Raw genomic sequence first — 17,107 nt, 5'->3', positions numbered from 1 at the left:
AAACGCTTCGAGATCACGGATGAGTATGACGCAAACCTTGTTTTATGTTCTAAATTTCTCTCACGTGACTAACAAAAAGTATGCCTTTCGTTCAGTCTGGCGCCAGTGTTATCATGGACCCTGGGCCCAGGGAAGTGACGATGGTACGATAGAACAAAACAGAGGAAGTCAAATAAACATTCGGTTGATTAGGGCACGGACAAGTCCTTGTCTGATTAGGATACTCAAGAAGCCTGGAGGTCCAAGCGACACTCCGTGGGAAACTAAACTCTGATACCGTACCGCTTCACACCTCTGTGACGGGGTATAGCGCAGTTCACGGTTGCAGGTTTTTTTTTTTACTACCGGTAAATATAGCTGTTCACGTGCGACATCGAACAGTTACTGTTGCTTGAAATTCGGACAAATTTTATCAATGTTGAATTCATGGCTGATTTTTGCACCCTGTACTCTGATTCGTGAATATGTCTTTGAGTATTCATCACATTAGCAGTCTCTTATAGCGTTGATCGTGATTTTAGGGCTGTTACTACTGTAAATATAGCTGTACGCGCGCAACTTTCGGACAGGGCTGCCTACATTCAAACAAACGTTGTTGTATGTGCCGCTGTTGTTGCAGCTTGCAGTCTGAGCCATAAAATACCACGAACAAGCGTGACTTTTAGTAACCGTTGTAGCGCTAGCAGGTTTTATTTTCGTCGTTCATGCTGAAAATGCAGACTAATATTTATTTTTGCATATTTATGAGAGAGAACAGTGACGTCATTTGTGATCAGTGCTATTGGATGTGTTTTCGTCGTTCTTGCATGCGTAATTTTCAAAAGCGTGATGTAAAAATGCGAATAAACATTTATTTTTGCATAGTAATGACAGAACAATAACGTCAAGTGTGAACAGCTTTATTGAAGTTGAATTTGAATATTTCTTGATTCGTCACTCTGAGTCTATCATCAGCATGGACAAGGTCGGAATTGCCGTCTCTCAAGAGCAGCTGAAGGCCATCGAAGCACTTTTCGATTGCCATGGGTGGCAAGTCACCTACATTCCGAAATCAGCGAAATCACGTCGTGGTAGACGAAGTATTGCCAAGGCAAGCGAAGACAACATCCGAAATGGCAGACAATGGCCCAATACGCCACCTGATCCAAACACCGACGAAAGCGAATGTCAGTATTGTCTCTGCCACCCCTGTGTGACAACGCATAGGCAGGAGTGGCTTGGCGTTGGTCAAGAGCCTGGCAATGACAACGCATCTGTCCGACTCAGACTCTATCGGAGGTATTGGAATATGCTGGACCGGATACACGCTTGGCGTGATGAGCGCTATTTGGCCCGAAAACTGCAATTGATGCAGGCTGATGACGTAGTCGTCACACGAAGAGAAGTGATGCCATTTTGCGTGACTTCTCTCGTCCGGGCCTTATACCCAAATTTGCCCGGCGTACCGTACGTTGGCCATCGTTGGGTGTAGGGTCGGAACCACCAAACCAAACCAAACGGCCCTTTTCAGGGCCACCAAATTTTCCAAAAAGAGAATACCCAGTAATACATTTCTTCACGGTTACTAAGATGTTGTCGACTTGACTGTAAAATGTGATCAAGGTTTTTTTCAGCTCAAATACGGCAGGTAGGTTCAAAAGTTGGAGTATATAGATGAACCGTAAACAAACTATTGCGCACGTCTTTCAACATAGAAATCTTGACACGTTTTTTTATTTATGTTTTAATAGTCACCGTTAGCAGATAAGGCGAACGCTAATGTTCATTAGGTACACATCCAGCTGACTCGTGCCTTACTTTGCACAAGGTTTGATTGACAGCGATATTCAAATCACCATCGGCGTCCCCTGGGTCGAAGTTCTCACTGGCCACGCACAATTACTCACTAAAATTGTCCCGAAAACATATCGGTTTGAAAAAGGTGGAGTCGTTATGCTTTGATAAGGTATTTACCCTGCTGTAGAACATTCCCATTTCATAATTTGCCTTAAAAAACACGCAAAACAGCGCAAACTCTGGAGCTCTCAGTTCAAGTTACTCGCACGGCGTCCCTTTGCATAATGAGCGTCCCTTCACGTAATCCGGCATTTATAACAATGGGCGTCTTTAAGACTGCCCTTTAGTGTGAATGTTTTGCCACACTCTTTACATTCATGTGGTCTGATCTCTGTGTGGGTGATCATATGCGTTTTAAGATTGCTCTTTAGTGTGAATGTTTTGCCACACTCTTTGCAACTATGTGGTCTAATATTTGAGTGGATCAACATATGCTTTTTAAGACTGCCCTTCTCTGTAAATGTTTTACCGCACTCTTTGCATTGTGGTCTGACACCAGAATGGATCAACATATGCATTTTAAGACTGCTTTTATGGCTGTATGTTTTACCACACTCTTTACATTCATGTGGTCTGATCTCTGAGTGGGTGATCATATGCGTTTTAAGACTGCCCTTTAGTGTGAATGTTTTGCCACACTCTTTACATTCATGTGGTCTGATCTCTGAGTGGGTGATCATATGCGTTTTAAGACTGCTCTTTAGTGTGAATGTTTTGCCACACTCTTTGCAACTATGTGGTCTTATATTTGAGTGGATCAACATATGCTTTTTAAGACTGCCCTTCTGTGTAAATGTTTTACCGCACTCTTTGCAATGTGGTCTGACACCAGAATGGATCAACATATGCATTTTAAGACTGCGTTTATGGCTGTATGTTTTACCACACTCTTTACATTCATGTGGTCTAATACTTGAGTTGGTCAAAGTATGAGTCTCAAAATTGCCATTTGAGATTAATGTTTTACTGCACTCAATGCGTTGGAATGGCCTGAGTTCAGAATGGATCAATGCAAGCCCCTCGCATTCACTTTCTTGTGGCCCTGAATAATTCATTAAGCCATGTGCTCCATCATAGCTGCTGATCATATAAATTTCACCACACTCATTGCTGATTTCACCATCATTGTCGTCACCATTATGAGAATGGCACTCCACCAAACTGAAGGAATCTTTGTGTAATGTAGTTTGGTTTTCAATATGATCACCCTCATGGTGTGGAGTTGGGTCTTCATCTCTTTTCTCAGGTTTGGACATGCAATATTCCAATGTTATCAGGCAATGTTGCATAACACTCTGTACAATTATTGATGCATCTGTTAGTGAAGAGATAAATATCAAACAGTTCAGTAGAGTTAGGTAGTAACATCCACGGCTCCATATAGATGTACAAATTTTGTACATCCATGGCTCCATATGGATGTACAAATTTTGTACATCCATGGCTCCATATGGATGTACAAATTTTGTACATCCATGGCTCCATATGGATGTACAAATTTTGTACATCCATGGCTCCATAGAGCACTCTTGGTACAGAGAGAGGTAGGCTTTTGATGTTAATGATGACTTCATGTAGTATTGGACAAAACATGGACTTTTTCATGGATTTTATTAGATTAGTTAAGAGCACAGCAATAGCTATCATACCAATCTTCAATCCAAAACTTATAGGTCAAAGGTCACATCCATAGCACAGCACAGCAAGGGACAGATTATGAACAAGTCATTGACAATGACACAGTCTCCCTTGAAATTTGGACTTTGTCACTAGAAGTGACTAAAAATTGAAGTCAATATAATGCACATGAAAAAAGAAACGCAGGTACCAAAGCCCTGATTTTGACAGATGTAAATGTTGGATTGGATTGTAAACAAGTAGACATTAGTAATAAACTAAATGTATGTCCTTTAACCAAGTTGGACAGAATTAGGTATGTCATGCCCTGGCTCGTGAAATGTCAAAATTCAACTAATCCACAAGAAACCAGTCCAGGCCTGTCTGAGTAATGGCTTTGACATTAGAAAGTCAGAAAGCCAGATGTGAAACCAACCAGATATGAACTGAAAATGCTCACGTGTTTTCATACAGTTATGTGTAAATTTGAACCTTTGCCACATGTTTGCAACTTCATTGAAAGTATTATGATCAACATAATGAACAATAATCACCACTGATTAATTCTCAAAGGTCATGAAGTATACAAATATGTAATTAGCTGAAATAAAAATATTAAAGTTCTTTGACTGCTGTCATTTATATAGCAAGTGTAATTACCGTTGGCCAAGTCCTTCAAGCCATATATGCCGAGCTGTGAAAGCTCATTAGATATGCAAATTGTAAATTAGCTGACATGAAAATGTGAAATGACTTTCGATATTGTTTTAACCAGGTATAATCATCAATGTTGTCATGTTTTGCCAACTTTGATCAAGTAAATCCCAGTATATATCCCTAATAAGCAAAGTTCATTAATATGTAAATTAGGAATTGACTTAAGTAAAAATGCTTAATGATTGTCAATAATGTTGTATCATGGTATCTGCAATATATGTAGCAAGTTTTGTCAACTTTGGTCAAGTCAATTCAGATATATATCTCTAATTAGGAAAGTTCATTAAACATGCAAATTAGGAATTTGCTGAAGAGAAAATGATTAATGACTTTCAATAATATTGTATTACAGTGTCTGAAATGTACATAGCAAGTTACATCAATTTTGATCAAGTCAATTCAGATGAATATCCCTAAGTATGAAAATTCATTTAATATGCAAATTAGGAATTGGCTGAAGTAAAAATAGCGTCAATGACACTGTAGCTCCCATCCTGGACTATTTAGTGTTTGTTCTCTGGTCAGATATTTGAACATGTGTGAAAGGGATAAAGTGCATGAAGTGAAAATACTTAAATGAAATGTACTGGAGACAGTGAAATATGTTTAATGTAATTATTCAGAATATAAAATGGAAAAAAATACAGAATTAGATATATCGAATACTGTGATACAACCATTAACTCAACAAGTCATTTACAATGACATAGTCCCCACTTGTAATAGGAGTACTAGTCTTGATGGGGCAGGAAAATGTGGGGGCGACTTGCAGTGATTTCGAAGCTGTTATCCAATTGGTTGGCAGAATCTTACAGTTACAATTAAATAATACAAATAAACTCCCTAAGTTGCTGTGAATAGTGACAATCGACCAATCAGATATAACCTTGCAAACACGTTGCGAGTCAGCCGGAAATGTGGTCATTAAGAAGTATCATTGGAGTGTATATGTTGAGATCTATGGGCACATAGGTCTATGTCGTTGTTCCCAATTTGAAACACATGAGGCATGTCTGAGTTACGGTTCTAAATTGGGAAAAAAGATCAGACCTCTAGCAGTATTGGCCAGCCAAGAAATACATATGCGCATTATAAATGAGGTACAGATGTGACATCTTAAGGTCTAATATCCTATCAAAATTGGAGGGTATAGAACTTGTGGTTACTGAAATATGCATATATATGTATAATCAAGGTCAAAGGTCATCAAGGTCACATGACATTTTCAAAAAAAAAATTATATTCCTAATTAATCCCTATATGCCAAAAATCAGATCTCTAGCTCTATTCGCTTGCCCAGAATTAGATGTGTACATAATTAATGAGGTAAAGCGTGTGTTGTCATAAGGTCTCTCCCATCCTACTAAATACAAAGGACATAGCACTTGTGGTTACTTATTTATTGACATAAACATATATTTTAGGTAAAAGGTCATCGAGGTCACATGACATTTGGTCAAAAAATTTCTCTCCTATAGTTATCCCTATATACCAAAAATCAAACATCCAGCTCTATTGGCTTGCTCAGAATGAGATATGTGCATAATTGTTGAGGTACAGTATGTGGTGTCATACGGTGTCCAATCATACCAAATATGAAGGGTGTAGCACTTGTGGTTACCGAGTTATGGAAGAATATGTATATGGAGGTCAAAGGTCACCGAGGTCACGTGACATTTTGTCAAAAAAATTGTATTGCTAAGTTATCCCTATATACCAAAAATCAGACCTCTAGCTCTATTGGCTCGCTCAAAATTTGATATGCGCATAATTAATGAGGTACAATATGTGGCGTCATAAGGTGTTTCATCATACCATACATGAAGGCTGTAGCACTTGTGGTTACTGAGTTAGGACAAATATGTATATTTGAGGTCAAAGGTCACCGAGGTCACGTGACATTTTGTCAAAAAAATTGTATTGCTAAGTTATCCCTATATACAAAAATCAGACTCTAGCTCTATTGGCTCGCTCAGAATGAGATATGCGCATAATTAATGAGGTACAATATGGCGTCATAAGGTGTTTCATCATACCATACATGAAGGCTGTAGCACTTGTGGTTACTGAGTTATGGACAAATATGTATATTTGAGGTCAAAGGTCACCGAGGTCACGTGACATTTTGTCAAAAAAATTGTATTGCTAAGTTATCCCTATATACCAAAAATCAGACCTCTAGCTCTATTGGCTCGCTCAAAATTAGATATGCGCATAATTAATGAGGTACAATATGTGGCGTCATAAGGTGTTTCATCATACCATACATGAAGGCTGTAGCACTTGTGGTTACTGAGTTATGGACAAATATGTATATTTGAGGTCAAAGGTCACCGAGGTCACGTGACATTTTGTCAAAAAAATTGTATTGCTAAGTTATCCCTATACCCAAAAATCAGACCTCTAGCTCTATTGGCTGGCTCAGAATTAGATATGCGCATAATTAATGAGGTACAGGATGTGGTGTCATAAGGTCTCCCATCATACCAAATATGAAGGGTGTAGCACTTGGGGTTACTTAGTTATGGCCATATATGTATATTTGAGGTCAAAGGTCATTGGGGTCACATGACATTTTGTCAAAAAAATTGTATTGCTAAGTTATACCTATATACCAAAAATCAGACCTCTAGCTCTATTTGCTGGCTCAGAATTAGATATGCACATAATTAATAAGGTACAGGATGTGATGTCATAAGGTCTCCCATCATACCAAATATGAAGGGTGTAGCACTTGTGGTTACTGAGTTATGGACATATACTCATATTTAAGGTCAAAGGTCATCGAGATCACATGACATTTTGTCAAAAAATTTGTATTGCTAAGTTATCCCTATATACTGATTTCACTTTGTTTAGTGTGATTAGATATTATTTTAGCTGAAAAAAGGGTCCAGGGAAAGTAAGGAAAATCCAGTATTCCACAGTGTAACAATTGGCTGAAAATATAAAATTTCTTTCAGTCTCTAGAATCCGAAACCGAATCCGAAACCGAATCCGAAACCGAGTCTAATTTCAGCATCGTCTAGCCAGAGTGTAACGTGGGATAGCGCCCTCAAACCACAGATACCGGCTTCCCATAGACTACCATGTATCAGAAAAATTAAAACTGTGATAACTTCATTAATATGCAAGCCACGCCCACCAAAACCTTTTCAGTTCTAGCCATTTGAATTCTGAAGATGTCTACCAAATTTGACTGAAATACGTTCAGCCGTTTTTGAGAAAAATGGACCAACAGACAGACAGACAGACACACAGACAGACAGACGGACAGACAGACAGACAGACAGACAGACAGACAGACATCGCTACGACATATGCTCACGTGTGTGACAACGTGAGCAAAAAATGTCCCCATGTTCAGTACAGAATAGACTTCCTATAATAGCTATTGATACATGTACTGCTAAATTTAAAATGCCTTTCTTGACTGGTAAATCTTTGTATGATCAACATCGGCAGAAAGTGTCATCAGATTTAGTGCCATCATTCAGAATATAGATCTCTAATTACAAACATTGTTTCCCTGTTTAGCCAATCTTGGCTGCCACCCTAATGACAAAAGGTCATTAAATAAGTCAATTAATAATTTATCAACAGGTTGTTGCTGTTCACTTTTACAGTACTGGAAGATCAACACTGATGATCTGTACCATGTTTCATAAAATTTGATGCACTATATCTGGACATATCACACTAATGAGGAAAATACATTAAATATACAAATTAAAAATTAATTAACATGATAGTGATAAACGTCCTTATACATACCCCCGGTAGGTAAAGCAACAAGAGCTCAACATCTCTACTAAAGTTTCAACAAATCTGATGAAGTATTTCTTGATTTATCAGCCTTCTTACAAAAATTCATTTAATATGCAAATTGGCAATTAATTCATATTTGATGACACTTGGTACAGATGGTGATATACACCAGAGCTGTAGCAGTAAGTATGCAAAGACATTTAGCAGAATCATGTCATGTAATTGCTAATTTGCAAATATAATGAATTTCATAATTCCTATAATATGTCGAGAAATACTGACTCAAAATTGATGAAACTTGGTGCAGATATTCATATTATACCAAAGACATACCGGTAAGTGTGTACAAAGACATTTTGCAGGACCATGTCATTTTATTGCTAATTTGCATATTTGATGCTTTTTTACGGTGGCCCAAAACTACCTGTTCTCCGCATTCAAAGTCTGCGTCGCATTCAATTTTTTTTCTCTCACATATGTCTCCGCATTCAAAGTCTGCGTCGCATTCATATTTTTTTCTCTCACATATGTCTCCGCATTCAAAGTCTGCGTCGCAATCAAATTTTTTTCTCTCACATATGTCTCCGCATTCAAAGTCTGCGTCGCAATCAAATGTTTTTCTCTCACATATGTCTCCGCATTCAAAGTCTGCGTCGCAATCAAATGTTTTTCTCTCACATATGTCTCCGCATTCAAAGTCTGCGTCGCAATCAAATGTTTTTCTCTCACATATGTCTCCGCATTCAAAGTCTGCGTCGCAATCAAATGTTTTTCTCTCACATATGTCTCCGCATTCAAAGTCTGCGTCGCAATCAAATGTTTTTCTCTCACATATGTCTCCGCATTCAAAGTCTGCGTCGCATTCATTGTTTTTCTCTCACATATGTCCCCGCATTCAAAGTCTGCGTCGCAGCTAATTGTTCCTCTCCTAGATGGGCCACAGGCGGCCCAAACACTATTAATAAGCTTATTATTGAGTTTTTCTCAGTTTTCTCTATCAGTTCTTCTCCCTTTCTTCACGCTCTGACTGGTCGTAGGAAATAAAAAGAAATTACTTTATAGCCTAACGTAGCCTCTTGACTCTTTAGAGAAAAACATTTGATGCGACGCAGACTTTGAATGCGGAGACATATGTGAGAAAAAAACAATTGAATGCGACGCAGACTTTGAATGCGGCGACATATGTGAGAGAAATACAATTGAATGCGACGCAGACTTTGAATGCGGAGAACAGGTAGTTTTGGCCACAGTACTTTTTTGTAATTAGGAAATATGTCCAGACATACTGCAGCAAATTTGATGAAACTCGGTACAATTCTTTGACACACAGGGTTGTAATAGTGCAGAAAAACATTTAGTGATATCTTGTCAATTAATTGCTAATTTGTATATTTAATTCCCTAATTAGTGCGCTATTTCGTAGTACAGATGTCAATCTCTTTATTCTCTGACAGTGTGTGAAGACATTAAGCAGTAGCATGTCAATTACATGACATGATTCTGCTAAATGTCTTTGCATACTGCTACAGCTCTGGTATATCACCATCTGTACCAAGTGTCATCAAATATGAGTTGGCATTTCTTGACATCACCTTAATTACAAAAATTCTCAAATGCGCAAATTAGCTTCTAATTGACATGATCCTGCTAAATGGCTTTGTACAAAGTTACAGCTCTGGTATATAAACATCTGTAAGAAGTTTCATATAATTTGAGTCAGTATTTATTGAAGTATTAGAGGAATTATGAAAATTCATAAAATATGCAAATTAGCAATTAATTGACAAAATACTGACAAATGTCTTTGTGTGCTATTAGAGCTCTGTGTGACCAACATGTGTACAAAATTTCATCAAACTTGGTGCAGTCTTTTAAGAAACAGAACTCTATTTCAAAAATCATTATTATGCAAATTAGCACTAACTATGCACGCCACACCAAAAAAAAACAACGGTGTGTGCACATGTGCCATAGTGTATTATCCTTGTACCAACTTTTAAAGGAATTGACTCTGGCATGTCTGAGATATCTGCATGGACGGACGGACGGATGGACGGAGCCCTAACCATTAGTCCAGTGTTGCCGCCAGGACGCGCCCTTGCGACAATGTCCCCAAAACGGAAGCCTTTGTCCCGCACTCTTCTGTACTGCGGGTCACCTCGGGCGCACTCGTGAGTCGACTGTGAATGTAGTCTACAAATAATATCTGTTACTGACAATGATCTTTGTTTTGCATAATTATTTTGAGGCTTACACTTGCGTACTTTTGGAGCTAGCTATATGATTATAAAAGTAATTAAAACGCTGCACTTGATATTTGCTTGACGGTAGTCCGCCTGAGCTCTGATTTGCGGCAGATATGGTACTGATTTAATTGCCTGAAATTCAAGCATAGCGACGCGGTCCCGTTAGCTTGAATTTTGTTCAGTGCAACTAATGTGTTATGAAATAATGCAAAATTTGATTGACAACTGCTTGTTGTCCCCAAAATGTACAAAATGTCCCCCAAAATAAATGGTATTGGGACACAGTGTCCCCTGATGTAAAATTCCTGGCCGCAACACTGTTAGTCCCCTGGACTTAGTCCGGGGATTAAAAAAGTACAGGCACATATGTAAAATATTTAAGTCAAAGTTGTGAAAGCAATATATTTTTTAAACTCTTCAGTCCAATATGAGTACATGAAACCATGGCTATCAAAACCATGAGTGATCAGAGAGATCGATATCAAGTAAAACCTCAGCAAATGACATGAAAATGTCTGACAATCAGTTTGTATTGGCTGCAATATTTTACAAGTGGTATAGCCACAAACTGATGATGTCAAATCACCATACACAATACACATTGCCATAATTACAAGCCTCTGGGTTTTGTGTACAGCGATTTAACGTCATCAGTTTGTGGCTATACCACTTGTAAAATGATGCCATTTTGGCACACTTAGCTGACTGATCACCTGAAGCTGATTCTAAACATTAAATCAATTCTGGCATTCATACTTCACACAATAGCAGCCAACAAATACATTTCTGGACACATTTTTCCTGTTACAGTTCTTAGTAAACAACATGAAGTTAAGTGAGTGCAAAGTCAGCCAATTTCCTTCAAGGCGCAGGTCATTTATCAGCCTTACACACAACACACAGAGAAACACATGTGCACAATGGTTTGTTTGTACCACCATCACATAATTATTTTTGTTAGAGTCTGTAGAACACAATGCATCCTTTTTATTCCAGAGTAGAACTATAGACTGACTTGATAAAAATTTCAAACAAAAACAAAGGGCTAAAATGTACATACTCAAAGTCTGCAAGAAGTAATCTAAAAACCAGGGATTGAGATCTACCCATAAACAATAAATTCTCGATGGGATTCGAATTCACATGTATGGCACCCTGTCAACTAGCAAAGACATCACAGTCCAAAAATGACTTGACAAAAATCCCCGTCCTTAAAAAGTGTGGTGTGGTTCAAGTAATCATAACATACTTCTTCCATTTTCTCTGACTGTGACCCCCTCCTCCACACTGTAGTTCATTGTAATTCATGCAGCACCCCAGTAAAGCTCATACAGAAGGCCTGTGACTTCAGAATTTTAACCCTTAAAAATTAGGTATGAGACTAGTTCAGCTGTACTGTGTTAGGAGGTGGTGAATCCTTTCTTAGGCCATTCATTTGACATCAAACTTACTGACATTTACCGCAAAACATGGTCAAACTCATAGTCAAGTTGGAATGAAAATCTATTGAGTTACAGCATGTACATCATGCAACAGATCTGAGCATGACAAAATGGCTGCCATATTACAATGTTGCATTGAAAAGCAAAATGATGTAGACATGTGCACTATATGTATGTAGCATATTCTTGTGTTAGATCCACTTATACAAGCAGACACATATAAACACATAATACCAAACAAAACTCAACATCTGCCCTGTATATCCTTACCTTTCATTGATAATGTATTGTCTTGATATTGTTGACACATCTTTTCAGTCAGTGTCTCTAATGGTTTCACTAGCTCATGCATTTTGTAAACATGTTTTAGACCTTTGAAAATTGCACAACACTCTGAAAGAAATAAAAAATGTTTCAATGTCAAGAAGCTATACAGTTAAGCCAAAAAAAGATAAATTGTGCTGTTTCCATAACATGGTTTTCAAAATAGGGTAGGTAGGTCGGCAGGAATTTTTTCCCAAAGTCTTTTTATTTTAAAAATATGCATTTTTAGGGGGTAAGGGCAGTGAACACAGGCCACAACATTTCCAGAAAAATGTATCATACAGATAAAAGGAAAAAAACAAAAGACTTCCTCGTTCAAGCAAAAATCAAATGCCAAGTAACAAATGTGTGATGTTTATGGTTTTTTCTTTCTTATAATTTTTACTTCCACGTTTACGAAACTCTGAAAAGTTTAGGGTTGACAGGTAAAAAATAGGGTAAATCAAGTTATAGGAACAGCACGTTGTTTTCTTTGGCCTAACATTAACAGCAAATCTATGATATTCCCTAACTGAAAGAAGAAAAATGGTCAGATATATTCACTGAAAATATAAACACCATAACAATGTGCTCCAGCACAACTAAGTTTCAAAAAATTGCTGGAATCTTAAGCAACCTGGACATTCATAATTTCACCACACTGTGGGAACAGCTCTTTCATCACTTCATTGTAAACCTTAAACTTTTAACATAGTTCTATGACTTTAACCAATACACAAATACTGCTCTAAACATCTGATAAAACTCTGGAAGTCACGTTGTCCTATTGTTGATAAAAGTGATATCTTATTACATGCCTCGATATGAGTGCAAATCAGTGCATTGATTTGAATAGGAACATCTTGGGAGTCAGCGGGCTGTGTGAATGACGTACTGGTTTTACAGTTACTCTGTCTATAAGCCGTTCCACTTTTGCAACATCAAGGTAAACGAGACACTTACATGTAATGCTAGATTTAAAATATCCATGTGTGCACTGCTATTTTGACTTTCGTTACAATCTGTTTAATGCTGTTCAATAATGGTAAAATTGTTTGAGAATGCCGTGCATGTAACTATTAAATGCAATATGGCATTAACAGTGTAAGAGGCATGTAATGAAAATATTATTGCCTGAATACATGGGTTTATGTGTCCCCGTCAGCAGGAGACAATGTGCCCTCCTGGTGTCCGGCAAAGTGTCACCTGTTCTCGGGCACATAAACTTATGTACAGTATACAGGAAATACTGTAAATGTATGGGAAAGACTGCAGAATGGTGGACTCAGTGTGTTTGATTTTTGTTAGTGACCTACGAAGTCCACTCATCTGATTACTTTAGAGCCCCTAAGAAATTCCTGTTTAGTTCGCAATCAGTGGTGTGTCCACTATTCTTTACTTGTATCTGACAGAGCTCTGAATTGCCTCACTGGCTGCTGTAATGTAGCTCGAGGTTTTGCCTTGGTATTTGGGTTGACCTGCACCGCCATCTAACTAAAATACATGTACCAAGGCAAAATCTCAATCCACAGAACTGTAGCTATGGCCTTATTTGGTGAGAGTCCTAAACCCAGGAACAACACAGCCCTGCCAGGCAGAGCTTGGGGAGCTATCATTATTTATGACTGGGGTGTGATGGGGTCAGAGGAATTTCATCAGAAGCTCCTAAGTTTGTGAATAACCCCTGGCAACCATGATGAGTTTGAGTAACCCCTTTCTCTAAGACAGAAATTTTGACTGAAACCCCCAATACATATAATAGTAAAATTTACAAAAATACAGCAATAGTAAAGACCTTTCAAATTCTGGTATACCCTGCTAGATTATCATTGGTTATCTCATGACGGTTGAAAAGGGTGAAATCAACAAAATCAATGTCTAAGTCACAACAAAATGTACATATAAAAGCTCATGGTATAACCAGTATCCAATCATATAGTATTGTTTACTTTGTATGAGTATCGTGACAGGGTTTTCACTAAGATATCTGACAGGGCAGAATTTCAAAGTGGGGGGGAGAACACACAGCAGGCTTAGGGGGGAAAGTGTCAGAGGGGGTTGCATCCTCTCTTGCGTGTAAAATGTTGTAATTGATTCCTGCAATTGTGCAGCCTGGTGCAATCATAGAGGCATTTTCAATCGGTGATTTTACAAAGTAAACCTGTCAGAACACCCACACGGGAGTGCACGAGACGGGGGTGCCCTCTCGCATGGAAAATTTTGAGAATTTGATGTGTGAAATGGTGCAGTCTTAGAGGTGTTTCAATTCATATTGCACCCCAAACTGAGTAACCCCCTTATCTCCACATTTGGAGCAACCCACCTTGTAGTTTTCAATTTTTTGAGTGGCCCCTTTAGATTCCTCCGATCTCCCAGCCCTAAATAACAACGGCTTCCAAGTGTCTCCCTTAGCCCTGCACACGATTCTGTGTGTTCCCAGTGTTGTTGAGGCCATGCAACGCCGTGAACACACACCATGATCCATACGCAGGACTTAATAATTGTGTTGGACCTTGTCAAATATGCTGACACAGGAGTACCCAGTGAACCATTATTTTAGGGGTGCCCAAAAGGTATGAGGGACTGATAATAGCCATAAGACAATTTGCCTAGCTCAGTAAGTCATATGTTCTGTTCGGTCCTACTAATTACTGCCCGTGACTGCCCGACTGCCTGAGGACTGCCCGAGAACTGCCCGAGCACTGCCCGAGGAAAAAATGGGCCAAATTTCGCCCATAACACTATGCCAATAGGTTCAGTTCATGTCATGCCCAGCCAACCAAAAATATCATTGATTTGGCATTAACCTGATGTTTTCTCCGGCAGTTTTGGAACACTGAAGACGCTGAGCTTGAAGGACGTCGCGGGCTTGATAGTGAGATACCATTCAGTCCGAGAGGTGGCACAATAACCTCACTGAGGGCGTACAGCCTGACAGCCTACCACCCCTTTTACTGAATGGTATAATCTCACAATCAAGATGGGGACGTCTTTCTAGTCGAAAGCCTGGCATCTTTCTGGTTCTAAAACCGCTACAGAAAACACCAAATCATAATATTTTTGGTTGACTGGGCATGATACAAGTTCAACCCATTGGCTAAGTGTTAAAATGGGCGAAAATTTGCCTACTTGCTCCTCGGGCAGTCCTCGGGCAGTCCTGGGCAGCTACGGGCAGTCACGGGCAGTAATTAGTAGGACCTGTTCTGTTAACTGTGATGTTTCAGTGGTTCTAGTGGCATCTGGCGCTCAGGTCAAGGGTCTCGCTACAGTACCACTGCGAGCAAACCTATTCGCGTTTTCGGTAGTTTACTACTTCACACTGTCGGCTACCCCTAAAAAATAATGATAGAGCCGGCTGGGTATTTCTGTCGCAGCATTTGATAAGGTTCCTTGTGTCTATCTCTATGGTACATTGTATGTTGTGCGTTATTTGCAGTGTTTTGAGATACACGCCGGAAAACCAACACCTTTGACCCTGAAAAAACATCTTTTTCTTGGTCACATGGGCCATCAGAGTGTACCAGATCACAAGTTCTTATATACGGGTGTTTCACCTTAGAAGTGGAACCACAGCTGCTGTGGTGCATGATGTTTTCGGGCAGGATTTCTTCCGTTTGTTGGCTGGTTTTGACGTTCACGTTTTTACCGGTAACCCGTGGGCCGTAGGGCAATGGCGGGGTTAAAACCTGAAGGTCAAAACCAGCCCATAAAAGGCAGAAGTCCCGCCCGAAAACACCACAGCTGCGGACCTACTGCTAGTTTCACCTCCGCTTCAGTTCAACTTGACCATACGTACCCTGTTGACTTAAAACACCCCAGTCGTTGTTGAACTTGAATGACCTGGCACCACCGCCATTAAAGTTTGTTCTCTCACAGGGTTCCACATCCGAAAGAAGATGATCCTTGTTCATTAGTTCCACCGATTCCATCTTTATATTTCAAATTTTGCTGAAAAATATATCAGAAAGACGTAAAATTCACTGAATTTGCGCCTCACCGCGCGGCGACGGCTATGTAATACGGAGCCTGGAGGGAGTACGTACCCGGGGATCCATGTACCACGCTTTGGATGAACTTGTGACCTCTCAACTGAACTTAGAAACATCCGGGCCGTTGGGGGCGTTTTGCACAAAGACACGGGCTGCATTAAAAAATACTGGAAAATGGGTTGGAGTAATCCCGATTGAAATTTTAATTTTTTCAATCCATCCTCAAAACCTCAAAAACCTTTTAAATCACCCTCTACTTGATATAAACTGTTCAAGAAACCCCTCATAATCATCCTTCGGGCTGTCGGGTTGTGTGCGACTATTCATTGCACAATTTTCAAAAGTATCCAACAGTGTCCAATTCTACTAATCACAGGTCATTAAAATCTCTCTATCAGATTTTATCAGATTGTTAGGTTTTCCAATCAATAACAATGTCAATCTACAATCAGTATCTAAAATTGTTTATCAGTCATCAACAGTTTAGGAAGTATGATTCTCATCTCTTTTCAAGATATTTGTCGTCTCCATGGTAGCTTTCTCTGTTGTTTTGCTGATGATGCATGACGAAGGGATGTACGTTTTTTCTGTTTAACAATAACATGTTCTTTAAAAGCACTTTACAAACAAATATGCTGAAATTCAAATGTACCCACCATGTCAAATACAATCTGTACAATATGTTTATTTGCATCGGTGACAAACAAATGGGACAGGAGCTACAATTTTGATGATAATATTCTGACACCTTTCTTTTCGCGTATTCTTTCTTTTCCTGTATTATATACAGTCTATATACACTAGTCTATATCCAATTCAGGTGTTAACACAGTTTGTATTGATATTGGAAGTGAATACTTTACAAAGTAGAAAAAGAAACTCTAGTATGAAGGACATGTCTGCATATTTTAATCTCAACAAATGTAGAATTACTTTCTGCATAACAGACATTGTCTATAATTTGTTGTCTCGGCTTCTACAAGCACGCCACAAATACTAGTAACTGCAATATTGAAACATCCGTTGGGGGCGCTTTGCCGGAGACACTCATTTTTCACTACAGGCATGGCTTTATTTAGGGACTGGATAGAAATTACTCACTATTGGGGATGGATTTGTTTTTCAAAATAATGCTGCACGAAAAATGGTAAAATTAAAGTGTTTGCCATAAAATAAACAACCCTCCCAA

General features: G+C 38.9%; 1 protein-coding gene across 2 annotated transcripts; it reads right to left on the bottom strand.

Moving 5' to 3' along the window:
* Window positions 1-8: 8 nt before the first annotated feature.
* Window positions 9-16,026, bottom strand: LOC139134006 (zinc finger protein 154-like). 2 transcript variants are annotated; one of them, XM_070700838.1, is made up of 4 exons: window positions 15,973-16,025; window positions 15,726-15,877; window positions 11,897-12,019; window positions 9-3,151 (listed from the first exon to the last, which is right to left on the bottom strand). In XM_070700838.1, exons 2-4 carry the CDS (start codon window positions 15,856-15,858, stop codon window positions 2,073-2,075), a joined length of 1,335 nt encoding a protein of 444 aa, XP_070556939.1. In that variant the 5' UTR covers window positions 15,859-15,877; window positions 15,973-16,025; the 3' UTR covers window positions 9-2,072. The 2 variants fall into 2 exon arrangements, with proteins under 2 accessions (XP_070556939.1, XP_070556940.1); XM_070700839.1 differs by lacking the exon at window positions 11,897-12,019 and having other exon boundaries at window positions 15,973-16,026.
* Between the last annotated feature and the right edge of the window lie 1,081 nt (window positions 16,027-17,107).

The sequence above is a fragment of the Ptychodera flava genome, chromosome 5 (assembly GCF_041260155.1).
Source record: "Ptychodera flava strain L36383 chromosome 5, AS_Pfla_20210202, whole genome shotgun sequence".
Classification (NCBI taxonomy): Eukaryota; Metazoa; Hemichordata; class Enteropneusta; family Ptychoderidae; genus Ptychodera; species Ptychodera flava.
The sequence above is the reverse complement of the archived record's forward strand: the minus strand, read 5'-3'. Positions and strand labels throughout refer to the sequence as shown.